Below are 27,242 nucleotides of genomic sequence, written 5' to 3' on the forward strand. Positions count from 1 at the left end.
TTTTTTCTTTGCAAGAAATTGCCTGAGGTTTGAGCGCTGCCTCCACCTCCCCTTCCCATTCCTGTCTGCACTAACGCTCACCTGCGGCAGCTTGCCTGGCCTCAATCCAAACCACTGGGCTCCCATGGGAGCCCTGGGCCCAGGTGGTTGCCAGCCCTGTCGTCCTGGCTGGCTTTGCAGCAAGGGCTGGAGTATCCAGCTCCCCTGCCCCGTGGGGCTTTGATGTCACAGCAAAGCACCTGGAGACACAGGGTGGTCTGGGCAATCGCCCTCACCAGCGAAGGGGAGAAAGGTCCCCAGTGGGTGTCTGCCTGGGACAGCAGCTTTGTAAGGACAGACGGGCAGTGCCCCCTCCTCTCCTGGTTAGACATGGGGCAGCCAGCACGTGGCCAGCTGGGCCTTCGTCTTCCTGAAACCTCCTGACCCTGGGCACCTGGGGCCACTGGAGGTTCTGGACCTCCAGAGCTGTGCCTTCCGGGTGGTTCCGTGTCCTGTCCTGGGGCAGCACTTTGGGGCAGGTGTGGTCCCTGGTGGGATGGTCTTAGAGCCTGTTCTCAGCTGAGTCCCAGTTGTGACAGCCAGGTGGGCCTCTGCCTCTCTGGACGGCACACCTGTCAGCTGTGCAGCTACCCTCGGCACCCTGGCTGCTGTGTGCTGTTCCACCCAGGCTCTGTCTCCAGGAGGCCAGGCCAACCGCCAACTGGAGCCTGGCCAGCCCTGCCACCTGTCTGCCCCAGGCTTCCTGGCCAAGGCTCCAGGGTTGACCAGGAGACACTTCAAGGCTAGTCTGCCCAGCTTAGCTTCCTTTTTGGGAACTTTCCCCAATGACCTGTTCATCTTTCTGACCCCTGCTTTATACACAAACCCCTCTGCTGCCACTGTGTCCAGTAATCACTCTCAGATGGTGGCCCTGCCTAGCAGGCCCAGGCCTGCAAGCCAGATGATGGCTCTCCTGGGTCCCCATATCCTGAGCTGGGCCTGATAGGAAGACAGGGAGCAGGGCTTCCTGGGGACTGTCTGAGCGTGGAGGCCCTGCCCCCTGCACCTGCTCCCCAAGGGGCTGGGGAAGCTCTGCTCAGCCCTGAGGGCCCCTTCCTGAACATCAGGACTGGGGTTCTTGGGGCCATCTCCCCACTGCGGAGGTGCCACCTGTACAGGAGTGAGGGTCACAATGGCTGTACAGCTTCCAGAAGGTTGACAGGACTCACCCAGCAGGGGCCAGCCTGGCCCCATTCCTCCCTTTCAGCTGCTGCTGCTAAGTTGCATCAGTCATGTCCGACTCTGTGACCCCATAGATGGCAGCCCACCAGGCTCTGCCATCCCTGGGATTCTCCAGGCAAGAACACTGGAGTGGGTTGCCAATTCCTTCTCCAATTTTCCCTTTCTGAGGCCAACTCAAACCCTGGCTGAGCTCTGACCCTGCCAGGTGGACTGTGAGGCTCAGGTGCGTGGAACACCTGCCGGATGCAGGGACTCCTGGGTGGATGCACAGGTGTGGGCCTGGATGGGGTCCGGTCGGGAGTGCTGAGGACCTGACTGGCTTGAGAACACCTTGGTGGGCTGTGTGGTTGTGTACACGCGTGTCCTGAGCACCTGTGAGCTACGGGTGTGCAACGTCATGTGTGTCAGTGCTATCTGAGGCTGCTGGGCCAGGCGCCCTCCGCTGGCCTCCACTTGGGTCTGCAGGGCCCACCTGCATCCCAGCGCCCAGTGCAGGGCATCCACCAGCTCTGCAGTGTCTGGTGTCCAGCCATGAGTCCAAAGCCATAGGTGGCTCTCAGGCCACAGCAGGTCTCGGGACTGCCTTTGCCTCAGGTCCTCAGACCCCTCCTGGCTGCAGGAGCACCAACCACAGGGCAGGACGGAGGCCAGAGGGGTCTCAGGCTACCTAGAGCAAGGCTGGAGAGCTAGCTGGATCCAGCAGTGCCTGCCCAGTGGCTGTGGGTCCAGGGAGGAGGACAGGAGCCTCACTGTCCAGCAGCATCCAGCCCCTGATACTTGCCCACCAGCCCCTCCTAGTCTCCAGCGAGTATCACAGCCCTCCCTGGGTGGTGGCCTCTGCTGGCCAGCAGCCCGAGGGCCCTGTGCTGTGCCTGCCTCCCCAGAGCACCTCTGCCTCCAGAAGCTGAACCCAGAGGGGCCCTGGCACCCTTGGAGCATTTGGGAGGAGGGGCTGGTCCAGGTTGGGGTTGGGCGGTTCTGGGGGGTATGTCCTGGGGTCCAGCAGGGGAGTGCTTGGGGCCTAGACTGGGTACCTTTCCCCGCCCCCACCACAAGCCTTGGTTGGGTCAGGCCCTGAGGCTGTTGGGTGGGCTGAGACGGCTCTGGAGGGGCTGTGCTTGGCTGGCCCTCACAGACCAGGGAGGGTTGTGGAGAAGGGGTAGGTGCAGAGGAGGCTGGGCAGGGCAGAGTGGGGGTGCCCTGGGCACTGGAGAGTCCCACAAATGGCTCGGGTTTGGGGTCACAGGTCCTGGGAGGCGATGCTGGACGAGAGAGGAGGCTGTGGCTGCTGGTGTGACACTGGGGTGCAGCTGCTGCTCCAGGCTGCCACTCACCGAGGCTGCCAGAAAGCCCCTGCCCATTACTCATAGCTTGGCCCCCTGGGGTGACATGTGGTGACCTTGGTCCCTGAGGGGCCTCCCCATGGGCTTTTCTGGGACAGGCCCTGTGAAGTGAGGGGTGTAGGTGTTTGTCCATTGGTGCTTTGGGCCCCGCCCTGCAGGGTGATGGGTCCTTCATGCTGCGGCCTGTGTTCCCTGGCTCTTGGGAGAGACACTCGGGGCAGCAGATGGAAGAGCTGGTGGGGGGGTGGGGGAAGGGGCGGAGGCTCCGGGTGGGTGGGGCTAGGCCAGAGCAGTGACGCTGGAGAAAGGGGCCTCATAAGTCACGGCCGTCCTGTGACTGCAGTGGGGCGGGAGCACACGGGACCAGGGGACGCTGCCCGGGGACAGGAGCAGGTTGGTGACTCGCCTGGAGGCTGGGTGGGCAGGGGCTGCTCCCATTAGGGGCTGCTCCAGGTATGTGATTTGAAGATGAGCTTGACCTTCTAGAGAGGTTTCAGGGTGGGGGGAGCTGAGTTCCTGGGGGTGCGGCAGGACTGGATGCATGGGGTCTGGTGGGAGTGGGGCCTGGACCCCTAGCGTCACGGGTGGAGGAGGGCAGACACTGTCGAGGGATCCCGATCACAGCCTTGACCTCTGTGCCCCTGGAAGGGTCCCACGGAGGTTCCAGGGAGGGCAGCCTGGTTTCAGAGTGTGGAGGAGGGTCAGAAAGTGAGGTCACCAGGTAAACTGTGCCTCGTCCTCCAGCCCCTCCACAGCCCAAGGACATTGTGAGCCCCACCGCCAGGGGTGTGGCTGGGCTAGGGGTCCCAGGAGCCTGAGATCCTGCCCTGCGTTCCTCTCTTTTCTGTCAGCAGAGGCCTGGAGGGAGCCCCCCAGGATCCAATCCCCCTTCAGGGCTTCCCCCGACTCACTGAGAGGCCGGCTCTGGGGTTGAGAGGCTGGTGTCCTGGGGGGCGGATTCTCAGCCAGGACACCTCATCCTGGGCTGGCAAGTGAGCAGCACACCTAGGGTCCTGCTCCAACTGGGGTCCCACCTTGATGCTGCTCAGGGCTGCAGGCAGGACCCCCCACCTGCCCCCACTTCCTCCCCAGACCTCTTGGCCCTGATGCTGGCCACCCCAGGCTGGTCTAATGACAAGTAAGTGGGCAGAGCAGCAACCAGGCCCCATGTGGGGCTGTCGAGAACATCACAAGGATGGGATGCAGAAGCTGGTGGTGGGCAGGTGAAGGGCAACTGACCTGTGGACCCAGGAAGCCCCCCAGGCCTGTTGGACATCAGCTCCTGTAGACAGGAGGGTGGGCGTCCGGAGGTGTCTGGGTGGGGCTCAGTCCCCGGCCCACAAGGGCAAAGATGAACAAACTCTGGCTTAGACATCAGGAAGGGATGGACTGACGAACGGACAGTCAGACAGGTGGCTGAGTGGCCTCTTCTCCTCCTGCAGGCTGAGCACCATGAGCGTCCGCGTGCGCCCTCACCTCGGAGTCGGCCTCTGTCTGTATCTTAGTGTCACCCTGGGGCTCAGCCAGGGACAAGGTGAGGACACGGGTGAGGGTTCCTGGAACTGTGGCTCCCCAGGCCATACCTGCCCAGGGCACAGGCCCCCCTGTGGGACCAATCTCCCTCTGGCCCTGAGCAGCTGCTGCTCCCAGGGGCTCAGGTGCTCAGGGGACAGAGATGGGAAGACAGAACAGCTCTGCCCCCAGCGTCACCCTCAACTGTGTGGCTTGACCTTTGGTACTGCGGTTTTTCCTTTTAGTTGGGCTTTTTTTGTCTTATCCATTTGTTAACACAAATGTGTATTAATGCACTGTGCATTTGATTCCCTCTTGCATTAGTGATTTTTTTTTCATCATTCTCTGGACACGTTTTTAATTGTGAAATTTTCAAACAACAGAATCTAGAGTGAAAAGTGACGCCCCCGCAACACCCCCGAGGAGAGCCCAAGACACCGCCTCCAGCAGGTCCCTGATCCTTTCAGCTCATGTATGGCCATGGGCAGCACCTTGGTCAGCTGTCCCCCATCCAACGAGGGGATGCTCAGCTCCCTATGGGGAGTATCCCTTTCAGGGTGATGCTCAAACCCGTCAGGGAAGGCTGGGGAGACCAACCCTGGGAGGTGGTGTTTGAGTCATGCAGCGAGCCTCCTCCACACTGCCCCCCAGCCGCATCCCTGGCATGTGTCCAGCTCCCACACGAGTGCTGAGAGGGTAGGAGACCTCTGAGCTAGTCCTCACGGGGGCGCGGCAGGGACCTGTCACACAGCCACCCAGCCTGGAGTTCTGGCTTCTCTAACTACCTTCTTACCAGCGGCACATCCTCCTGGCTATGATTTTGCTCACAGATGGTTGGGCCCTCCATCCCTGGGGCTCTGACAAGATCCCCTCAAGGAGACCAAGTCAGTAAGGAACCCCAGACACTCAAGGTAGACAGCATGAGGCACCTGCAGACTCTGGGTGGACTGCGGCAGGGGGGTGGTTGGAAGATGGGGGTGGGACCCATACGTCCAGGCTGCCCTTTCCCGAGAATGGCCCTGTGTGGGGGTGCCCCTGGTTGGGTGCTGTCTCCCCGACGCCTGCCAAGGCTCCGACCTGCAGACCCAGAAGGCAGCTCGGGATGCCCCCCCAACAACATGTCAGGGGTGCAGGGAGACAGAGGCTCTTCATGAGCTGGGCCCCCCACTCACAAGCGTCTTTTCAAGGCCCCCACTGCTGAGACATTCCTGCCTTTCAGCTCATGCTCCAGGGAGCAGGGGGCCCATCCGGAGGCCCAGCTCATCTGCTACCCGCTCTGAAACGGCCATTGTGTCTGCCACGGGCTCCCCCCAGCCCTGCCCTTCCCCTGTGCCCCTGCTCTGAGGGGGGCAGCCAGAAGAAGTCCATCTCTGTCCCCACTTTCCAAAAATAGTCACCCACACCAAGGAGCTGCCGGAAGCTTGGAAGTCAGGCTGTGCTGGAGGGCTCAGGCCTCCATGGCCCCTTCCTCCTCCCAGGACGGCCAGGACACCCGCCCCAGGGAGCCCCCGCCCCCAGGCACCCCCACCTCCTGGGCTGTGTGACCATGGCAGCAGGGAGTCTGCAGCTGTGTCTCCACTGCACTTCGGGGACTCAGGCGGGGAATCGGGAGGGGTGGCCGGCCACAGCTGGCTCAGAGCCTGTTTCCACTGGGTGAGTGGGCAGTTAGGGCCACTCTGGGATGCTGGCCTGAGCCTAAATCCACAGTGCGGGGCACCCCTAATAGAGCCAGGAGGGCCTCTCTGGACAGAAGTCTCCCCCACCCAGATCTGCCTGGCAGCCTTGGACTGCAAGGGGGACCAGTCCTCCTCCAACCCTGGCTGGGGGAAGGTGGGCTCCTCTTCTCAAAGTTCCCCCCAGTGGCACTGGAGTCCCCTCTGAACCTCAGAGGGTCTGAGCCCCAGAGGGGCCACAGCCTCCTCGGAACCTCAGGATGGGGTCCCACAGCTGGTTGGGGAGGTCACCAAGGAGGATCAGTCCTGACTGCCTGTCCTGCTTCCTCAGCGAGTGGCCGCCTGAGGCTGGTGGTGCTGCCTGAGGACCGGCTGCAGATGAAGTGGAGAGAGTCAGAGGGGAGCAGCCTCGGCTACCTGGTGCAGGTGAAGCCCAGGGCAGGTAGGGGCCCATGCCTTGCCTCTGTGCAGACCGACGGTGAACACATTCAGCACGGCGGTCGCAGTGCTGGCTCCCCTGGGCTCTGCCCTACCTCCTCGCTGTCTCCCCACTAGCACAGGGAGGTTGTGGCGGGAGAACAGGGCCCTTAATGTCCCCGCCGTGTGTTCCCACACCTGCCACGTGCAGAAGGCAGTCAATGACTTTGCAGAAACAGGGGCCCTCCCCCAGCTTAGAGTTCTCAGGGCCCTGACAGTGCCAAGCCCGAGTGGCAGACTCGCTCCATTTTAGGAGTTAAGATTGTTTGACGTTGGGTTTCAGCTGTTTCAAGAGCTGACCTGTCCTCAGAAACCCTTACACCTGGGTGGAGCTCTTCAGGGTCTCAACCCCAAAGAATTAGGTGGGGGGGATGTGCCAAGGATGCACTCCTCAGAGGGCCTGCCTGTCCATCCCTCCCTGGAAGGCAGCAGGAACCCAACAGACCTGGGCTTAAATCCTGATTCCGAGCAACTGTGTGACTCGATTTCCCATCTACAAAACGGGTGGGGGCTTGTGAAAATTATGCAGCTTGAGTCACGTGAAGCACCTGGGACCTCACCCTCCTGGCCTGTCCCACCTCCCCATGCAGGGCTGGCCCCAGGCTGGGGGCTGTCCACCTTGCAGGATGTTGGACAATGGGCAGGCTTGTGAGTCCTTCCTCTCTGAGTCCCCTTTCTAGCACCTGAGGTCCAAGAATTGCCAGGTATTCCTGACCTCTGATCAGTTGCTCCTATTGTCTCCGTGGCCGCCTCCCCTGAGAGCATGGCAGTATGCCCTTGGACTTGTTTCTTTGTTTTTAGCATAGACTCACAGTCACACTGGGACGTGCTTACAGGTTCACTGCCATGTGCTATCCAGCCCTTTTGCACAGGTGGCAGGCCCCTCCCCACGTGCAGCCCTGTCTGCACAGACACCTCCATGGTGTCCCCAGCGCTACTCTGATGGCACCTGGAGAACTTACGGATCCCCCGGTGGACCCTGAGATGAGCCCCTCTGGGGAGGAGCACAGGCCACTCCCATCAGGTCCTAGAGAGAGACACACAGACCTCTCCCCCTACTTCCTCCCCTGGCCCAAAGGGAGGAACTAGGGGAGGGGAAAAGGGGGTGCCAGGCAGATTTCACCACTCCCAACACACATGCACACACATGCACACCTCAGGCATAAGTGCACACATGCATGCAGATACCACCCACCTCAGCTGCCTTGATCCCTCTCCCCAACCCCACCCTAGGGGACCCAGAGCAGGAGGTGATGCTGACCACCAAGACCCCCAAGGCCACTGTGGGGGGCCTGAGCCCCTCCAAGGGGTACACCTTGCAGATCTTCGAGCTCACTGGCTCAGGGAACATCCTGCTGGCTCGCAGGGAGTTTGTGAGTAAGTGCCCTGGGCGTGCATGTGTGCAGAAGAGGCTGGGAGCCCATGGAGCCTGGATGGGCCTTTGTGGGAAGGGTTGCATGGGCAGCCCCCAGGCCTCTATCCCCTCTGCCAGGCGGTGGGGTTCTGATATCCCATCACATCTCTCTGCAGTCGAGGATCTGAAGAGTAACTCCGTGAGCAGGAGCAGCCAGAGGCCACTGGGGGCAACCCTGGAGCCCACCCCCTCCCTTGTCGGGAGCCCAGACCTTGAGCCCCCAGGGGCCCTGGCCCCAAGCCAAGATCCACCCACGCTTGGTGGAGCCAAGTCAGGGGACGGTACGTGCCTGGGAACAGGGGGCAGTCTTCAGTGCCTCACAGTTTCCACGTGGCCAGGAAGTCCTCCTGTCTGCCCTCACACTCCTGCACTTAAGCTTGGCTGCCCACTCCTGACTCTACTAACCCTCTGGGACAGGTCATCTGCTGGGAATGTCCTTGGGCCCCAGTGCCTGGTCACACTACCTCGACTTCCCTCAGGTGCCCCCCAGCCTGAGTGTGGCTGGTGAGGGGTAACACAGCTGTGATCCCCCCAGGAGTACCTGGTGAGGAGCAGCACCCACCCAGGGGCCCCACAGGGGAGGGCCCTGCTCAGCCCACCCCAGACCTGGAGGGGCCGAACCACGCCAGGACCTCAGCTGGAGGGAGAGGGGAGCCAGGTGAGATGGCTGGGGTGCCAGCATCTGCAGGCTTGAGGGCGGGACCACAGCACAGCATTGCCCATGAGGCCCTGCAGGGGCCTCCCCCTGCAGGAGATGTGCCTCCCCCACCAGACCTGGGATGTTTCTGATTTTGTCTCCCCCATCAGACTTGGAATGGAAAAAGACACCTCCTTCCTTAGACCTCACGTGGGGTCCTGGGGTCCAGGCCCTCTACAGTCTCCCAGTGGACTTGGGGTCTTACAGGGTGGTCTCCCCCACAGTGCAGGGCCTTGAGGCCAGAGGGTGCCTCCCGCATTCGGTGAGGGTCTCACCACACCTACCCAGCCAGGAGCCTCCAAGAGGGGGTCTGGCCCTGGCTCTGGGTCTTGGCCTGGAGACACTGTGCAAAGCTCTGGGAGCCCCAGGTCAAGGGGCATGGCTTTGTCTCCAAAGAGCTCCTGGTCCTTAGGACAACCCTCCTCACACACGGTGAGGACTCAGCCTAGAGCTGGTGGAATGAGCAGCCACCTGGCGCTGTCCATGGTTCTGACTCACCCCAGTCGATCCTCTTTGGACAGCCTCTGCCAGCTGTGCCTGGGAGCTGGTGGGTAAGGAAGGTGCAATCTCCCCTTGGACAATTGCTCAGTGACCAGCACTGGCCAGGCCAATAGAGGGTGGAGGTTCCAGAGCAACTAAATGTCCTATGAACCCCCTTTTGGGGGACTCCGGGAGGCTGGGACAGTGGGCTGAGCTTCAAGTGCAGTTTTCTAAGTCTGGTGACACCCTGGTACCTGTCCCTCAACACTTTGCTGCCCATATCATTTGAAGCCAGAGCCCTGCAGCCCCTCCCCCTCTACCAACCTCAGGGAAGGAGATCCTGGGGACTGGAGCCCAGCCACAGGCAGTTCAGGGTCCTGTAGCAGTGATGACATTGCCCAACACCTCACCTCCCTCCCCTCCCACCCCAGGAAGACCCCAGTTCCGCTGCACACCCCCCATGCCTGCGGACATGATCTTTCTGGTGGATGGGTCCTGGAGTATAGGCCGCAGTCACTTCCAGCAGGTCAAAGACTTCCTGGCCAGCGTCATTGAGCCCTTTGAAATTGGTCCGGGCAAAGTCCAAGTAGGTGGGTCCCAGCCCTGCCCTGTGCCCCACTGGGGTGGTCCTCACAATTCCACTCCCTACCCCTAGCTTTGAGACGGGAGTGCAAAGTGAGGGAGGAACCAAGGCTAAGTTCTCACCCGATCAGGCAAAACTGAGGTCCCCACCTGCACTGGGAAGACAGCTAGCTCCCAGGGAGACCTTGTGTGGAAAGTGGAGCTTTGCAAACATGCCTTCCCGGTGACCTGTGTGCCCACTCCCCCCACCCCCCGCCAGCCTGATTCAATATAGAGGAGACCCCTCCCCTCCCAGTCTGACTCGGTAGAGTGAGGACTTCTCCCCTTCCAGGTCTGACTCAGTACAGTGGAGCCCCCCAGACCGAGTGGGACCTGAATGACTTTGGCACCAAGGAGGAGGTGTTGAATGCTGTGCACAACCTCCGCTACAGAGGAGGAAACACATTCACAGGTCTGCCTGGCCCCAGCCCCAGCCCCAGCCTCAGCCCCACCCTCGAGGTCCATTCAGGTCTTGTCCCATGATTAGTCTCCCTTGCACCCACAGATAAGGAGAGGCATGCATGAACCACGCCCGAGTCCTGTGTTTTCATGCCTTTGCAGAGGGCCAGTCTGCCTCGTTCATCCATGGTGAACGTGGCAAGTCGGGTAGTCCTGCTGAAAACAAGTTGCTCCTCTGGTCAGTAGAGGCTCCTGGGAAGGCCCACCAACAGCTCGGGGGAGCCCTGTTTTCAGCAGTCCTCCTCAGGGGAGAGGACTGCTGACCCAGGCAGACCACATCCCCATGGCACAATTCCCTCCCTGATCCCCATTCACCCTGTGCACCCTGCAGCAGCAAGGTGTGGGGTGCTGGCCCCTGGGTCTCAGGTGCCTGTGAGGGAAGGAAGGGGGAATCCTTGCCCTCCAGGCACCTGCAGTCTGAAGGGGCCAGGACTGCCCTGGTGGGCAGAGCAGATGGCCAGTGGCTGGTGGAGCCATCGCAGGTGGGCAGGAGAGTGTGTGGGGGCATGAGCACTCTGCTCTCACTGTGCCCAAGGCCTGGCCCTGACCCACGTGCTGGAGCAGAACCTGAAGCCCAGAGCAGGTCTCCGTCCAGAGGCGGCCAAGTTGGTGATTCTGGTGACAGATGGCAAGTCCCAGGATGATGCCCACGCTGCTGGCCACGTGCTCAAGGGTCTGGGTGTCGACATCTTTGCTGTGGGTGAGCAGCTCCCCCTCCCCGGGCTCTCAGTGGGCATTCTCACAGAACACAGCAGGGTGGCTCCCGGCTCCCCAGGCTGCAGGTCTTGTGACCGCTGAGCCTCAGCACCTGCTCCCGCCCCCCAACCCCATCTATGAATGGGAGGAAGAGTCCCTGCTCTGAAGACCTGAGTTCCCACCTGGACAATTGGAGGTGGCCACACAAGTTGGCGTGGGCAGCCTGGCCACTCCCTGGTGAAGTGGCCAGTTGGCAGTGTCATCTGTGGACATGTTTGTGGCCCCTCCCTGTTCCCCACACCATATGCCCTGGGGACCTCTCTCTGCTACTGTAGCCAGCCAGTCACTAACTCCATCCCTTGGGAGGGAACTCCAGACCTGGGGGCAGGGTTTCTGGAAGCAGAGACCCTGCTCTGTGCCTGACCTCAGCCCCTGGGTGAACAGGACCCCAAGGAAAGCACACTGACCTCTCTCCTGGCTGCAAACTCCATAGAGACCTGGGCAGGCATGCCACAGGCACCTTCACACCAACCTGTCTCTCACGGGCACCAGGCCAGGTGACCCCATTCCGGGGCCTGTGGGGTCTGGGGTCCTTGGGAAGGGCCCTCTGCCAACTGGGTGACCAGCAGGGGCCCAGTGGTCCTGACTGCACAACAAACATGGGTGCTGGGTGGGCTAACCCTCCTCTCAACCCTGCGGCAGGCGTGAAGAATGCTGACGAAACCGAGTTGAGGCTCCTGGCATCCCAGCCGCTGGACATCACCGTCCACAATGTGCAGGACTTCCCCCAGCTCGGCACACTCTCCGGCCTACTCAGCCGGCTCATCTGCCAGAAGGTCCAGGGCAGGAGCCCTCGTGGGGGCCCAGGTGAGCGACGCGGCTGGAGCAGGGGCAGGGTCGCCACACCAGGTGCAGCCCCACCAGGTCCCCTCCCACTGGGCTCTCAGGGCTCCCAGGACAACTGGGGAGCCCCTGTCCTTCCTGGAAGTGGCCACCAGGGGGCGCAGGCAGAGCCACTGACACCAGCCTCCCCCTGGGCCTGGGCTCCTCTCCCTCCCACAGCTACACCGGCCCTGGATCCCCCTCCTGCTCCCACAAGGCTGGTCCTGACCCAAGTGACCTCCTCCAGCGTCCTCTTGTCCTGGAGCCCGGCCCCACAGCCGCCCCTCAAGTACCTGATTGTGTGGAGGCCTTCCAAGGGCGGCACCCCCAGGGAGGTGAGCACCGGCCCCCCCAGCCCCGCCACCGCAGGCAGGGCTGGAGTAACGCCCACGGGTGACAAAATCAAGGTGAATGAGGAGCAGGTACGGGAAGTTTATGGAACCACGGCCCCACGCACCTGTGGATGGCAGGGTTGTGCTCACGCCTGTGTGACAGGCTGATGGCCCAGACCTGCCCTGGGGACACAGCTGTGCAGGGAGTGAAGGCTGACCCAGCACCCCTTCCTGCTCCCCTGCACCCCACCGACCTGCTCCTCGCGGCTCCTATTCCAGGTGGTGGTGGAAGGGCCCACCTCATCAGCGCAGCTGAACAACCTGACCTCCAGCACCGAGTACCTGGTCTCTGTGTTCCCCCTCTACAAGGCTGGCGTCGGCGAGGGCCTGCAGGGCCTGGTGACCACAGGTGTGTGCGTGAGCTGAGGGTTGTAGGGGCTCCCCCCATCTGCAGCCTCCCCTTGGAGCCCGGCACGCTCAGGTGGTCTGAACCCAGGCAGGGTACCACACCGAACAAAGGCCAAGTCACTGGGCCGCTCTGACCCTCAGTGTCCTCTTCTGAGCACAAGTGACATCCTTTGTATCACAACCCTAACACACAGGGACCCATCACTGTTGCTGCCACACTGTGGAGCTCCCACCCTGCCTGGCCTGCAGTTCCCCCAGGACTGCGTGAGACCCGCCACCTGGCAGCTTTATTGAGATACAGCCCACAGTCACCTGTTCACAGCGGGTGATACTATTGTTTTCCATATAGTCCCAGCATTGTGCACCCGTCACCCTGAAGAAGGGGGCCCCACACCTTAGTGGTCACCCCAACCCTCCCCTCCCCCGCAGTCCCTGCCGACCCCTGATCTGCTCTCTGTCTCTAGGGTTTGTGGATCCTGGACCCTCCATCTAAATGGGACCACACAGGCTGTGGCCTCTTAACCCCAGACCACGGCCCTCCCACCCTCAGGGCAGGTGGCCTTAACAGAAACCTGTGGGTGGTCCAGGGTGAAATAAGTTCCGGGACTTACAGTCAGCTGTCTGTCCTCCCCTACCCCTGCTGGTCTTCCCCTCTCTGTGTCTCCATCTGGACACACCTAGCCCGTGCCTACCAAGGGACTGACAGGTGTCTGTCCTCCCCCAACTCCTGCTGGTTGATAGGTCTGATTTCTGCCTGCTGCCGCATTTTTAAACTTTCTGCCCCCGTCTCCCCCAGCACCCCTGCCCCCACCCCAGGCGCTGACCCTGGCTGCAGTGACACCCAAAACTGTCCGCCTCACCTGGCAGCCCTCGGCAGAAGCCACCCAGTACCTGGTGCGGTGGTCATCTGCCTCCCCCAAGGGCGAGGAGGAGAGGAGAGAGGTGCGGGGCACATAGGAGAAGGGGGGCGGGCACAAGGGGGAGGAGCATAGGGAAGGGGGGCTGGGGGAAGGGGGCAGGTAGGGTGGGGCCAGCATGAGTGTCCCTGCAGGTGCGGGTGGGGCGGCCGGAGGTGCTGCTGGATGGCCTGGCCCCGGGCAGGGACTATGAGGTGTGGGTGCAGAGCCTTCAAGGGGCAGAGATCAGCGAGGCCCAGGGCATCCGTGCCAGGACCCGTGAGTGGATCCCGCAGGTTGCTGCCTACTCTGGTTTCCCCCAACTTTCCACGGTGGGGGACCCCAACCCTATCCAATAGTCCTCCAACCCCGGCTGTCGCCTGCCCTCCCCTGGTACCCATGAGGCTGTCCTAAGGCCTCGGTGTGCCCTACAGCCGCCCTGGCCACCCCCAGACACCTGAGCTTCTCAGACGTGAGTCATGATTCAGCCCGCGTGTCCTGGGAGGGCACCACAAGACCTGTGCGCCTGTTCAGGGTCACCTACATCTCGGGCAAGGGAGGCCACTCGGGACAGGTGAGAGCAGGCCTGCATGTCCGGGGAGGGGGGCAATTTGTTCACGGGGACCAGCGCTCTCAGCCTCCCCGACCAGGCCCCTGAATTCAGGGTCAGTGGATGTGACCGCGTCCCCCGAGGCTCAGCCTCAGCAGTGCAGGGGGAGTGGAAGGCAGCTGACCCCACCCCAGCCCTTGTGGGCCCCAGTCCTAGTCAGGGGGGATGAGGCAGAAGTGAAGCAAAGAATTGTAAGAATCCTTACACGTGACAGGCTGGACGGGGTGTGCTGGGGGAGCAGGCCCTGAGAGGTGAAAACACCAGTGTGTTGGGGGAATGGGCAAGACCCCACCCAGGGGCACAGATTCCGCTCCCGGTCCCCTCTCTCCAGTCTGGGAGTGGTCGTGGGGGAGGCCTGGGTCTCCTTCTGGCAGGAGCTGCCCCCCTCAAGCTGCTTGTGTTCCCCCCCACCACAGACGGAGGTTCCTGGGAACGCCACCTCGGCCATCCTGGGGCCCCTCTCCTCCTCCACCACCTACATGGTCCGCGTCACCTGTCTCTACCCTGGGGGCAGCTCCTCTACCCTGACCGGCCGCCTGACCACACGTGAGTGGCAGTCGGGGTGGGGTCCCCAGGCCACCTCCCTCTGCTCCCCTCGGTGATTCAGACCAACACGAGTCAAGTTGAGGGCGAGTACCTGGACAGGTTGTGGTGGTGGGACCTGGGACCAGTGACCAGCCTGCAGCCCGCCCTGGGAAAGGGGACCGCAGGCACCGTGAGTGGGGACTGGGGGCCCCTCTGCCACCCCAGCCTCAGTCTCCCTCTTCCAGGGAAAGTCCCCAGCCCAAGCCAGCTGTCGGTGACAGAACTGCCTGGGGACAAAGTCCGGCTCGAGTGGGCGGCCGCGGCGGTGTCCGGCGTGCTTGTCTACCAGATCACGTGGATGCCCCTGGGAGAGGGGAAGGCCCGTGAGGTGTGGGGGGAGCGGACCCTCCCCACCCCAGCTCCTCCCATGAGCCCAGACCCCAGGGAAGGACACCTCCCCCAGGTGGACACCAGTCCCTCTTCTCCACAGATTTCTGTCCCGGGGAACCTGGGCACGGCCATCCTGCCTGGCCTGGGGAGGCACTCAGAGTATGAGATCACCATCCTGGCCTACTACCGGGACGGGGCCCGCAGTGACCCTGTGTCCCTCCGTTACACCCCCGGTAGGTGGCCCTGCTCTGCCCCAGAACCCCCTACTCCGTGGGCCTGACAGGCAGCCCCTCCAATCCTGACCCTGCGAGTGGGCCACTGGGTCCACAGAGCCTCCCTGAGCCCTCCAGGCAGGCTTCCCTGGGGTGGCCAAGGGTCCAGGTCACTTGCTGTGACACCGCACCCGAGGTGGTTCCACAGCTGGCCTGGTGGCCCTGTCTGGGCCATGGCCACTGGGCTGCGTGGTGATCATGGTGGGGGCCGTGGAGTGGGAGGGTGGCGGGCATGGTGCAGAGTGGAGGGGAAGCGATGCCATCTGAGATGCCCCACGCCTCATGCTCCCCCGCAGTCAGCCGGAGCCCACCCTCCAACCTGGCCTTGGCCTCAGAGTCGCCTGACAGCCTGCGGGTCAGCTGGACGCCCCCGAGCAGTCACGTGCTCCACTACCGGCTCTCCTACGCGCCGGCCTCAGGCTCCGGACCTGAGAAGTTGGTGAGCCTCCCCAGAGCCGGGGAGGCCATTGCCCCTCACGGGCCACCACATCCTGGGCTTGGGGAGACATGTCCCATCCTGCCTGTCGAGGGGCCACTCTTCTGCGATGGGACCCACAGACAGGGAACCAAGATGCCCAAACTAGCGGAGATGCTCAAGTGACCATCTTCACCCCACCCCCGCCCAGATTTCCATTCCAGGACCCGGGAGCCACGTGACGATCCCTGACCTGCTGGCGGCTACCAAGTACCGGGTCCTGGTCTCAGCCATCTATGGAGCAGGGGAGAGCGTGGCGGTGTCTGCCACAGGCCGGACGGGTGAATGGGCGCCAAGATCCCAGATCCCAGCAGACCCTGGCCAGGCCCAGGACCCTGGCAGCCTGGACATGTGGGCCCTGTGACTCCCAGATGTACCCCGCGTTGCAGAGCTTAGCGAGAGACCCTCTGGTGCAGGATTAAGGCCACTGCAGTCCAGCTGAGCATGTGCAGGCTGGCATAGAGGGAATCGTGACTGTGGCTGGCCTGCAGAGGCCCGGGGCTGGGGGACGGGCGGTGTTCTTCTGGGTCTGTGTCCAGGAGGTTCAGGGCAGATGTGCAGCTTGTAGGAGTGGGAAGCCGGACACATGCCACAGACGGGGTGGCTGCAGCGTAGCCCAGGGCCCACTCTGGGCTGGCCCCGCCTCTGGGGTCTCAGTGGTCCCTGAGGTCCCACCACCCCCAGGCCAGGACCCAGCTGAGAGGAGCCTCAGTATCTGTTTGCTGTTCCTGCTGCTCCTCTTGACAATCAGACAATCAGAACAGAAGGCCCTTAGTCAACCACCCCAGCTTCCCCCCGTGTCCCCTCCATGGTGTTGCCCAGTTTTGACTTGAATACCTCTGGGGACAGGGGCCTCACTACCCAGGACTCAGCACCTTTCGTCTTTTGGGTGGCAGGGAGCCACTTCCTGCCCTGAGAGTCTCAGTTCCCGTCCACACTCATACGTGAACACTCAGAGTGTCCACACAGTGCCTGGAAGTGGAGCAGGCTGGCTCAGCCTGGCCCCAGGATGGTGTGGACCCGGGCACATCCACATACCCAGGTCTCTCCCAGCCTGCACCTAGGGCATCTCACCTCTTGACGCAGACCCTGTGGGAGCACCCGGCCAGGTGCTGTCTTCCTGGGGGTTGGACACTGTCCCTGTCCTATCCCTGAACTGTGGGGACCACAGGGCAGGGCATCCAGCCACAAAGGGCCCCTCCCCGCTGACCCTTACCCCTGTCCCCTCTCAGCAGCATGCCCGGCCCTCCACCTGGATGGCGCCCTCCCAGGTAGGTCCCACTCTGGTGTGGCAGCTGCTCCCCAGCAGCCCCCACCCACTCTTCCTCCTCTGGGTCCTTGTTGGGGGAGGGTGGCCTGGGTTTAGGGTCAGGCAATCCTGGGGCCCGTGGGTCCTGCGTGGCCTTTGTGAACCTGTGCTGACCAGGAGGTGGGCGGGCGAGGGGCTGAGCCTGGGTCCGCAGCATCACATCTTTACTGCTTGGGTCTGAGACCCTCCCCGGAGAGAAGGCTGACACGTGGGCCCCGCGTGGTCAGGGAGATCTGCCAGGTGGGGGCAGAGGGGGTACTGAGGGCGGGGGAGCTATCTTGGTAGCTGGGTCTCCTGAAGGATGTCCAGAGCTGCTCAGACCAAGCTGCAGGGCTGGCCGAGTTGGGGTGGGAGTGGGATGGGTGAGGGTCTGGGCACTGAGACTTGTGGGGAGGTGATGGCTGTGGGCATGGAAGGGCCAGGTTGGTGCTCCCTGCATGTCCTTCCTGAGTCCAGGATAGAGGGAAGGGGGGACCAGACCCCTGAGGGCCGACGTCCCTGCACTGTCTCTGTGGCTCCCACACTCCCCTCTCACCAGAAACGTGGTTTTCTACTCTGCCTCCTACTCACCCCCACCTCCCCTCCTGTCTGATGGCACCCCCCTCCCAAGGCTTTGACCTGATGGCGGCCTTCGGGCTGGTGGAGAAGGAATATGCCTCCATCCGTGGCGTGGCCATGGAGCCCTCGGCATTTGGCCCCACCAGGACGTTCACGCTCTTCAAGGACTCTCAACTGACCCGGCGGGCCAGGTGGGAGCTGGGGCAGGCCAGAGAGCAGGAGGGCACCCTGGGGGAGTCAATTGGGCAGACTCCTGGGGGCACATGGACTCCGGGAATCTGAGTTCCACAAATTAATAAATCTCCTGGAGGTGGGGTGGGAGGGCTTTTCCCCAGGTGGCACTTCTGGGCAGGGGCCACCACCTTTGTCTCCCTGAGAACTCCAGCTTCCTGTGTGCTCTAATTTGATCCTGCAAATCTGCACATATCCGGGGTTTGTGAGAAGCCACCGCTTTGTGACTCACCATGACCATGGCTTGTATGGTCCCCAATGTCTGATAATCACCCCACTTCATACACAGAGGTGTCTTTAACCACACGTTGGAACTTCCACATGCACAGCATATTTCTTAAGTTAAAATGTTTTAAATTGCAAAGGTAAATCACGTGCTTTATAATATTGATAGGAATTTGAAAAATACAAATTGCAACTCTGGGGTTGCAAAGAGTGCAGGGCTCCCAGGAGCTGGCAGAGAGTAGGAGCTGTGAGGAGAGAATGTGGGGGAAGGGCACTGGAGAAGAACCAGCAGGTGCCAAGGGGACGGCCTCCTGTCCCTGTGGGGCCGTCCTGGGGGTCCCAAGCTGCTCCTGTTGAGACCCAATAGGCCAGGAGGAGGGGAGTTCCACTGCTGACACTCCCCAGCCTGGCCTCGAGGACCCCACTCTCGGTCCCCAGGGTCCGACCTCCTCTCGGGCCTGCGGTGCCCCTCCTGTTCCCTACAGCGACATCCACCTGGCCACCCTGCCCCCGGAGCACACAGTCGTCTTCCTCCTGCGCCTGCTCCCCGAGACGCCCCGAGAGGCCTTTGCATTGTGGCAGGTGGCAAGCGAGGACTTCCAGCCCATCCTCGGGGTTCTGCTGGACGGTCAGTTGGAGGGGCAGCAGTGGGCCAGGTGATGCTCTGGGGGGTCCTCTCCCGCCTTCCGCGCAGGAGTCTCATGTGATTCTTGTCCCGTCCCTCAGCCGGCAGGAAGTCGCTGACCTACTTCAACCGTGACCCCAGGGCCACCTTGCAGGAGGTCACCTTCGACCTGCCTGAAGTGAGGAGGATATTCTTTGGGAGTTTCCACAAGGTACTGGAAAGTCCTGGAAGGACCACAGCTTGTGCCTTCCTGCCTGATACCCTCAGTGCTCCCAGGTTCTGGGACAGACCCCCATTGGGCTCTGCAGGACACAGGCTGCCCTGTCACCATGGCACCCCCCAGAATGCAGGAACTTTCCTCTGCCCTGGATGCCCCCACCCTAATCTGGGTCAAAGAGCATCCAGCCCTTGCTCCTGGTCCCGCAGCCCCTGGGAGGGGCCGTGGTGGGTATCATTGTACAGAACAAAACTGAGGCCCTGTGAGGGGGTTCAGGAGATGTGGGGTGGTCAGGATCCAGACGCCAGCCCCGGAAATGGTCCCTGCCCCTCCCTGCTCTGGGCCTGGCCCTTGGACATGGAGGGAGCCCATCCTGGCTGGGGCCCCGGGGAACCTCCTGCTGTCTCCCAGGTGCATGTGGCCGTGGGCCGCGCCAGGGTCAGGCTCTACGTGGACTGCCGGAAGGTGGCCGAGAGGCCCATCGGAGAGGCCGGCGGCCTGCCTGCTACCGGCTTCGTCATGCTGGGCAGGTTGGCCAAAGCCCGGGGCCCCCGGAGCAGCTCAGCCTCGGTGAGCCAGACCATCTGGGGCTGGTGGGCCCCTCCCACCCCCTGTGACAGCCACACCTGACCAACCCCACCCCTCTCTCTTCCTCTCCCAAGTTCCAGCTCCAGGTGCTACAGATTGTGTGCAATGACTCGTGGGCAGAGGAGGACAGGTGCTGCGAGCTCCCAGCATCGGTACGTGGCCAAGTGCCCACTGAAGGCAAGAGTCTGGGGGTAGACAGGCCATCCAGGTCATCCGGAAGAAGTCCGGACAGGCTTCCTGGAGGAGGTGACCCACAGGGCTGGAGCTGAAGCTCAGGGATGGGTGTCCTGGAGGCCCTGGGGCAAGGAAAGCTAGAGCAGGCCAGGCAGCCCCCAGCTCCAGGGTGGCTGCTGCCACATACTCAGGGCCACTGCCCTTTTCTGTGGGCTCAGGCACAGGAAGGGGTCCTCACTGACTCCCCTGTGTGCCCACACTGGGCTTGGCCCTGCCGAGGGCTTGCAAGGGAATGAGAGATGGCATCCTGTCAGCAGGCTTGTACCAGGCAGCCAGGAAGGTGGCAGCCAGGACCAGGTCCCCACCCTTTACCCCTCACCTCCCTGGACCCTGGAGTCAGTGCAGATACTGAGCTCTGGGGTTAAACAAGAGCTGAAGAGGGGGTGCATTTAATGGCGGGGGTCTCCTTTCTCCCAGAAGGAGGGAAAGTCCTGTCCTGCCTTCCAATCTGCCTGTGCATGTTCCTCACAGACCCCTGGGCCCCCAGGCCCCCAAGGACCTCCGGTGAGTCCCGCAGTTCCTCCCTGGGGTAACCAGGGACTCTGGCAACATTTCACTGCCAGTGGTGATGGATATGGTCCCCTCCCCAAGCCCCAGCAGATGTCCCTGGGCCTACCTCACTGATGGCCAGAGTTCATGAGTGTCCTGGCTGCCTCGTCCACCCCCGGCCCTTGAGTTCCCTCCTGGAAGCCCCTTCCTTCCCACTGCAGCCTTCTCCTGACCAGCCCCTCCCTGGTGTTGGAGCCCATATGTTCCCCCCGGGGGTGGGAGCCCAGCCCATTGGGCTGCAGCATGGTGCTGGTCATGGCCTGGCCATGAGTCACAGCTCCAGGTCTGGGCCCCACTGTGGGGCAGGCCCAGACCCTCTGGCTGCCTGGAGGGTGCAGGACCCATTTCGCCTGGTGATCCACAGACCTCTCCAGGGAGGGGCCAGGGCTGGAAGCCATGAGCCCGTGTGTGAGGTAACCAGTGACTGTGAGGAGGCGGGCCAGGAGGCACCGGCCCCCGGAGTCCCTCCCTCTTCTACCATGAAGGTGGGGACTGGAGTCCAGGGCACTGCCAGGGGGGCCAATGTGCAGCCCGGCCTTAGCCTTGCTTGTGCCTCTTCAGGGCCTCCCCGGGAGGAATGGAGCCCCAGGAGAGCAAGGCTTCCCAGGGCCCAGGGTGAGTCATGGGGCATCCTGGGGGTGGGTGCAGGAGTGAGTGCCCCGCAGTCCAACCCTAGGCAGGAGGGGGACCGCAGCCTGGGCACCGTGTGACAGGCAGTCTTGGACGCCGGCCGGGCCGCGTGTGCTCTGCCCTCCCCTGTGTTTCTCCCGTTAGCCGCTTCACCCCCTTGGAAGTTGCTGGCATTTTGTTGTTGGATGCATGTCCTCTGGCCCCGTTCGACTGGCTTTTCTCCTTCATTCGAGGAGCTCTAGGTTTTCTGGGAACCCTGTGCCCTGAGCTGTGACTAGTGTACCGAGTCATGGTCTCCTGACCTGGCTGATGGTATGTGTGGCAGGCAGATTTAGGATCCCCTTTGTCTCGTCGGCTGTGTCGGCTGTGTGGGTCTGTCTCCGCGGCTCCTGACTCGCTTTGTATTTAAAGGCCTTCCTTAGTCTGTGAGGACCACCTCCTCATGGGCCTCGAAGTGCTTCTAGCACCTTCCAGCCTGGAACTGTGGTTCCTCCTTCCTCCCCAGACCACTGCCCCTCGTTCCTCTATTTATTGAGTAGCCACTCCCCTACCCCCGCCACCTCAAATGGGGTCTAATCACATCACCAGCTTTGCACGGAGTCCAGAATCCAAATAGCTCTTCAGACACAGGAGCAGCCATCGTCCAGGCAGGGATGGGTCCAGCTCTACATCCTCTCCCCTAAGCCCCCTGTCCTCTCTGTGTATTGTTTTTGGGTCCCATTTCTTACTCAATTATCTTATTTGCAATTGTTTTTTAATTTCATATGGTTTCCTTGGACTTTCCTGGTTTTTATTTACGCACCTGTGAAAAATCATATCACTGTCTCCTTTTCAATTTTCTCTTTCTTTTTAAAAATTTTTTCTTGCTTATTTCTCTGGTGTGGGTGACACTCGAGTTTGTTAAGGAAGCCCGGTGATAGCAGACATGTCCATGTTAGCTTCACAGAAATGCTTCTGGGGTTTGCCTGTTGAGTGTGGGGCCGGCCTGGGAGCTGAGACAGATGGATTTTGTCATGTGATAGTCAAATCCTAACCTTATTTTATTAGGAGACTTTAAAAATCAAGAATGGGTGTTAAATAAGATTTAGTGCCTCATCAGCTGCTCTGAACACAAGCAAATCGTTTTCCTTTTTGGAGCTATTAGTTTGGTGAATGATTTAATCTCTCTCGAATGCGGAACTCTTCCTGCTCCCACTAGAAGCCGGCATGGTCACTGAGCCCTCACCACTCATTTAACAGGCTGCAGGCTTCTGTGTGCTCATGTTTTATTTAGGATTTTCACATTGATATTTGCAAATGGGAATGCCTGTGGTTTTCTTTATAGAATTTGGTGCATTGATATGCTTTAACTCTCAATTATTTGAAAGCATTCTTTAAAAAAAAAAAAACTGCATATCAAACCATTTAAATGGTGTTAGTGGCCTCTGTCCCTTAGAGGTTTGGTAGGATGTTCTGGTGTCTGGGGTTCGGAGCTCTGTGACTGGACTGTCAGAGCTGGCCCAGCTCCTATCTATAGAGTGGGGTTGCAGCAGGACCCTCTCAGGGTGGGCCGTGAGGGTGAAGATGCCTGTGTGCGGGCGGGTCTGCCCCTCCCACGACCCAGGGTGGGATCAAAGGAGGGGCTGCAGGAGGAGCCATGTGCCTCCTCAGCCCCCCACTCCCATGTCTCCAGGGAGAGCCCGGGCCACCTGGACAGATGGGACCCGAGGGTCCTGGGGGTCAGCAGGGGTCACCGGGCACCCAGGGCCGCACCATCCAGGGACCCGTGGTAGGTGCTGCCTCCCCCCGCCCTGTCCCCCCACCCCCTCCCCTCGCCTTCCCGCCCAGTCCATCTTCTCCCTCCAGGGTCCGCCAGGGGTCAAAGGAGAGAAGGGGGACCATGGACACCCCGGCTTGCAGGTCAGACCATACTGGGGACGCAAGGGCTGTGTGCTCGGGACAGAGCTTCCTCCTATGGGTTGGACCTCAGCCCCAGCCTGGCCGATCACCTCTGTTCTATTTCAGGGCCACCCCGGCCTCCAGGGCACCCCCGGGAAGATTGGCATCCAGGGACCAAAGGTGGGAGAGAAGCCTGGCTGAAGGGTCTTGAGATGGAGGCAGTGGGGGCTTCCTTCTCTGCCCCACCCTGCCCTCTGCATGGCCTGGCTAGTGGGGAGGGGAGTATCAGTCCATACTGACCGGGGGCAGGTGCGGTCACTGCCCAGGGCAGGGCCAGGCCTTGAGATGGGCCAGCTTCAGCCAGGCATAGGCATATACCCCCCACAGCTGTGGGTCTTGGTGATCATCATGGGAGGGGCTTGCAGGGGTACCAGCCCTGCCCCCGCCCACCCTTCCTTTGCCCTCAGGGAATGAGAGGCCTGGAGGGGACTGCTGGACTGCCTGGCCCCCCAGGCCCTAGGGTAAGCACTGCCTCCTCTGTGAGCCCGCCAGCCCTGCACATCCCACTGGCATCCCTCAAGTTTCCTTGAGGCTGAGCTGAACATGGTGACCCAGGGAGGGCCTCTTTCTCCTGGGCTGGGGCAGGGACTTAGACTGCGGTGGGGTGTGTGTCCTGTGCTCAGGAGCACAGAGGTAGCCCCCTCTTCCCACCCCACCAGAGAGGTTGGTAGGAAATGCTGCATTTGTGCAGCCCCCAGCCTCGCCTGCACCCTGACGGCACACAGCAGGAAGGTGCCTGAGCCCCTAGTTGGGCCTGGGAAGGGTGGACAGGTGGGTCTGGCTCCCTTCCCACTAGAGAGTGGGGGCAACCCCCTCACTCGGAAGTAGCTTCCTCCCAGCCCAGTGTTCCCAGAGGTCCTAGCTGAACTCAGAGCCGGGGAGCTGCTCTGGGTTGGGGACTAGGGCCAGCAGCCCAGACCTGGCCAGGGTCTCCTGGGCTCAGCCTCACTGGGTACCAGGGAGGCCAAGCTGCCCCTCCTGCAAGAGGCCACCCCTGTGAGGCCTGGCCTGCAGTCACACCTGGACAACTGGGACATATTCCTCTAGAACCAGTGCCAGTGGTCAGGGTGGGCCGGGACTGCCCTGGGTAGGTGAGGAAAGCAGGGCCTGCTGGGTGGGTGTGGGGCTCAGCTGGTGTGAGGCTGGGGACAAACTGAGGAGTCTGATCTTGGTTCAGGGTGGGGGGACTCAGAGGGAGAGGCCACCCCTGGGGGACAGCCACCAAACCCAACCTCCCACTTTCATAGGGCTTCCAAGGTACTGCGGGGGCTAGGGGCAGCAACGGCGAGCGAGGACCCCCAGGGGCCGTGGGGCCCACAGTAAGTCCCCTCCCCACCCAGCCCAACAGCCAGGGGGGCTAGTCGTGTGCACTGATGCCCAGGGGTGCCCAGCAGCTGGTACATTTGTAAAGCTAGGCTGACACAAAGCTTAGAGCAGAGGGAGCCCTGGACTGCCCCCTGCCAAGCCCAAGACAGAGGAGGGGGACAGGTTGGGGTGGGGCTCCCCAACTTGGGCTCAAGGGGTCAGGGTGGCAGCAGACCTGGCCTGCAGGCTGGGTGGGGCCTGGGTACAGGGAAGCCTGAGTTGGCCGGCTGTCTCCCTCTTGCAGCAGCAGAGGTGGGTCCTCTGCTCTCTGGGGACTCCTGGGTCTCTGGGCAGCTGCGGGGTCCAGGCACTTCTCCTTTTCCTCCCACTCAGGGACTGCCGGGGCCCAAGGGGGAGCGAGGAGAGAAGGTGAGTGTGCAGAGTCTGGGGCCCGGGCCGACTCTGGGGGAGCACGGGGAGGCACTGACCCCCACACTGCCTGAGCCGTCAGCCACTTGGCCTGTCCTCCCTTGCAGGGAGAGCCACAGTCCCTGGCCACCATCTACCAGCTTGTGGGCCAGGCCTGCGAGTCCGCCATCCAGAGTGAGTGGCCCCGCCTCCTGTGGTGCCCAGTGCCTCTGTCTTCACACTGGAGGGAAGGGAGCCCCGTGCCGGGTCATTGGTGCCCCAGCCTCAAGCAGTTCTCCTGGGCCGCTGCGGGCAAGGCAGGGAGCAAGGGAGGGTCTCCCCACCCCCACTGACATCTTCCCCCGCCCCCCAGCGCACGTGTTGAAGCTCCATGCCTGCACCCACGAGAGCACCCGGCCCCCCATGCCCATCTTGGAAGCCCCCAGGGCCCTTGGCACGAGCAGCAAGGCCCGGCTCCCTGGAGAAGGGGGGCATGGTGGCCCCCGCCCTGGGGACAGAGGTACTGGGGGAGGGGTCTTCTCCAGTCCTGGGGCTGTGTGCTCTGAGTGGAGTGGCCACGGGTGAGGGGACAGGTCCTCTCAGCCCACACAGACCTGGGGCTGCCTGGCTGCCTAGGGTCTCCCAAATTCCCCTTCCCCAACCTCCCAGGATCCCTGAGCTTAGGGCCCCTTTCCCCTCCCCCACCCTTCCCCGCCCTTCCCTCTCTCCTTGCTGGGACACAGTGGGAGGCTTGGTCCAGTGACCTTGTCATGATCCGTCAGGGCTGCGGCTGCTCACAGCTCAGATGCTGAGATGAATGGACAGGCTGATGAGGGGAGAGGAGCTCACAGTCTTACTGGTGGGGGTGGGGCTGAGGCTGGCTGGGGGACAGTTCTGCACCCAGGTGGGTGAGAGAGGACGGGGGAGGGGCAAGGGACCCACCCATAGCGCCTTGCCCAGACCCACGCATTTGTGGAAAGAGAGGGATCCCTGCCCCCCAGAACCCACCACAGTCCCCCAGACACGGCCTTTGCCGTAAGCGCCCCGCTAGTTTGTACCTGCTGTCCAGACAAGGCTGGCAGGTGCTGTCATGACGCGCTCCCCAGCCCCCTCCCTCACCCCCCACCACGCTAAACCTCAGCCTTTGAGATGAAACAAGGATCAGAGCCTGTCTGAGGTCAGGGACCGCCAGCCCTAAACTTTCAGCCTCAACTTGAGGGCTGGACCTGCTGCCCCCAGGCCCCAGGGGGTTCAGGACCCACCTTTCCTGGGTCAGAGCAGGGCCCCCGAGAAAGGAAGGCAGTGCCCTCTGCACCCCTCACTCAGGCACATCCTCCTTCCCCTTGGGGAAGCCTGGAGCCCTCAATAAGACAGAGCAGGCAGAGGCGTGGGCAGCCTGGCGTGTGGGGGCCCGTGGGCCCTGGGGGAGCCCAGCAGGACTGCAGGAGGTCCTCATGGGGCTCAGCACCCCGGGGACACCTGGCCAGGCTGGCGAATCGGGGCTGGGGGCCCAAGGGTCAGTGCCCGGAGGAGTACGTTCAGATAGAGGGCTCACTGTCCTACCGGTACCCAGGGCCTGGTGCACATAGCATCATGTCTGATGGTGTCAGCTGTCCACCAGACCTGTCAGCCTCTGCTTCTGCAGGACGGTCCCCCTGCTGCCTCGAGTGAGCCCGCATGTGCCCCTGGATCCTGGACACCCGACATCCGACCCCTGGAGCAGCTGGAGAAGAAGGTCCAGAGGTGCAGGGAGAGGAGGCAGAGGCCGGCCTGGAAACCTTCCCTCTGTGCGTTTCCTGTTCAGATAAACATGCATGCTTGTCAAGGGAGGTGGCTGCTCATTGCCAGGGACTCCCCCATCTGCCCCATCCCCCACTGAGTGGAGTCCCACATTCCCTCCCTGACCCGCTTCTCAGAGACAAGCTGCCATTCGTCCTTGGTTGTGAGGATCCCCCCACCATGGTCTCCCTCACTGCCTTCTTCCTGTGTGGCCACTGAAGCCTCCAGGCCCTGGTACCCACAGCCCCACCCCTCCAGGGATCAGGCCCCACTCAGGGCTCTCAGCCTTGGGCACACTGTGAATCAGCAGGGTGGGGTGGGTTTGGAGAACGTGTCCAGCCCACCCCCAGATGCTGAGGTGACCATCCTGGGCCCAGCCAGGGGCTCCCTACCTCCCTCGTAGTGGCCTCTCTAGTAACATCTTCATGGAACCCCGACCTACTGGCCCCTTACCTTGCCACTGCCCAGTGCCTCTCCCCTCGACCAACCTGGGCACCACAGCCTGTTCAGTGACCGCGTCCCTTGGCTCCCCCTCTGCCAGGGAAACCCGCCAGCCATGGGCCCTGGGGCGGCACCTGCTGTGGCCCATTCAGTAGCTCTCTGAACACTAGGAAGAGTTTGGAGTGGGGCCAGTGAGGGCTCCAAGGTGACACGGGGGCAGAAGCAGGACAGGCTGGGAGGGGGAGACCGTGGAACATTCTGGGCAGGGACCAACCTGGGCAGGCTGGGTCTGGGCCTGGCCAGGCCCAGCCCAGAAATGGCAGGAGGAGAGAGTGAACTGAGGACAGGCTGGGCCAGGGGTCAACCCCTGACCTGTACAGGTCAACCCCCTGTAGCAGGGGTGCTGCAGGGGGGTGGTCTGAGTTTTGTCCTTGGAGTGTCTGGAAGCCCCTGGGGTTCAAGCACAGGCTGTCGTGACCTGCTGTCTTTGTGAACGGCCTGTAGATGAGAGTGTGGGTGGCCACCAGCATCACCTCTTGCTGGGTTCAGGGGGCTGGAGAGAGACCAGCCAGGCCCTGGCCCTTCACAGTTTGACCTGACCAAGGGCTGACATGAAGCCTCACAGGACAGTTAAAGTCCCTCCCAAATCTCCCCTCTGCACACACACTCTTGCACCTCCCTGCGTGGGCATACACTCACTCTCACACATCCACACTCGCAGCACTATTTCCAGGTTTGGGAGCCAAGGTAACCCGGGGAAAAATGACATGTGAGCCGAGCAGGACTCGGGAGAAGAAGGGGAATATGAGTCCCCGTTTAGTC

The 27,242-nt window shown here is 62.1% G+C and overlaps 1 protein-coding gene across 1 annotated transcript; it reads left to right on the plus strand.

The window, feature by feature from the left end:
• Window positions 1–80: 80 nt before the first annotated feature.
• On the plus strand, window positions 81–26,198 carry COL20A1 (collagen type XX alpha 1 chain). The gene is made up of 36 exons (XM_045162568.1): window positions 81–4,098; window positions 6,081–6,191; window positions 7,460–7,603; window positions 7,757–7,900; window positions 9,249–9,407; window positions 9,731–9,850; window positions 10,433–10,597; window positions 11,296–11,460; window positions 11,656–11,810; window positions 12,087–12,216; window positions 13,012–13,157; window positions 13,267–13,390; window positions 13,546–13,685; window positions 14,138–14,267; window positions 14,492–14,869; window positions 15,205–15,347; window positions 15,535–15,664; window positions 16,619–16,654; window positions 17,303–17,441; window positions 18,192–18,334; window positions 18,433–18,542; window positions 18,960–19,118; window positions 19,211–19,288; window positions 19,788–19,874; window positions 20,481–20,534; window positions 22,222–22,317; window positions 22,395–22,448; window positions 22,554–22,607; window positions 22,895–22,948; window positions 23,735–23,806; window positions 24,186–24,221; window positions 24,329–24,395; window positions 24,574–24,720; window positions 25,342–25,370; window positions 25,846–25,943; window positions 26,117–26,198. The coding sequence occupies exons 1-36, from the start codon at window positions 4,017–4,019 to the stop codon at window positions 26,196–26,198; spliced, it is 4,161 nt and encodes a 1,386-aa protein (XP_045018503.1). The 5' UTR covers window positions 81–4,016.
• The last annotated feature ends 1,044 nt before the right edge of the window (window positions 26,199–27,242 follow it).

This window comes from Bubalus bubalis, chromosome 14, assembly GCF_019923935.1.
Source record: "Bubalus bubalis isolate 160015118507 breed Murrah chromosome 14, NDDB_SH_1, whole genome shotgun sequence".
Lineage (NCBI taxonomy): Eukaryota > Metazoa > Chordata > Mammalia > Artiodactyla > Bovidae > Bubalus > Bubalus bubalis.

What these genes read in the sequence shown, in the direction of transcription:
- COL20A1 (XM_045162568.1), top strand. Translation starts at nt 4,017, where the DNA reads ATGAGCGTCCGCGTGCGCCCTCACCTCGGAGTCGGCCTCTGTCTGTAT. An exon ending in GGGGCTCAGCCAGGGACAAG is followed by an intron (nt 4,099 to 6,080) that starts GTGAGGACACGG and finishes CTGCTTCCTCAG; the next exon opens with CGAGTGGCCGCCTGAGGCTG. An exon ending in CAGGCCCCCAAGGACCTCCG is followed by an intron (nt 19,875 to 20,480) that starts GTGAGTCCCGCA and finishes GTGCCTCTTCAG; the next exon opens with GGCCTCCCCGGGAGGAATGG.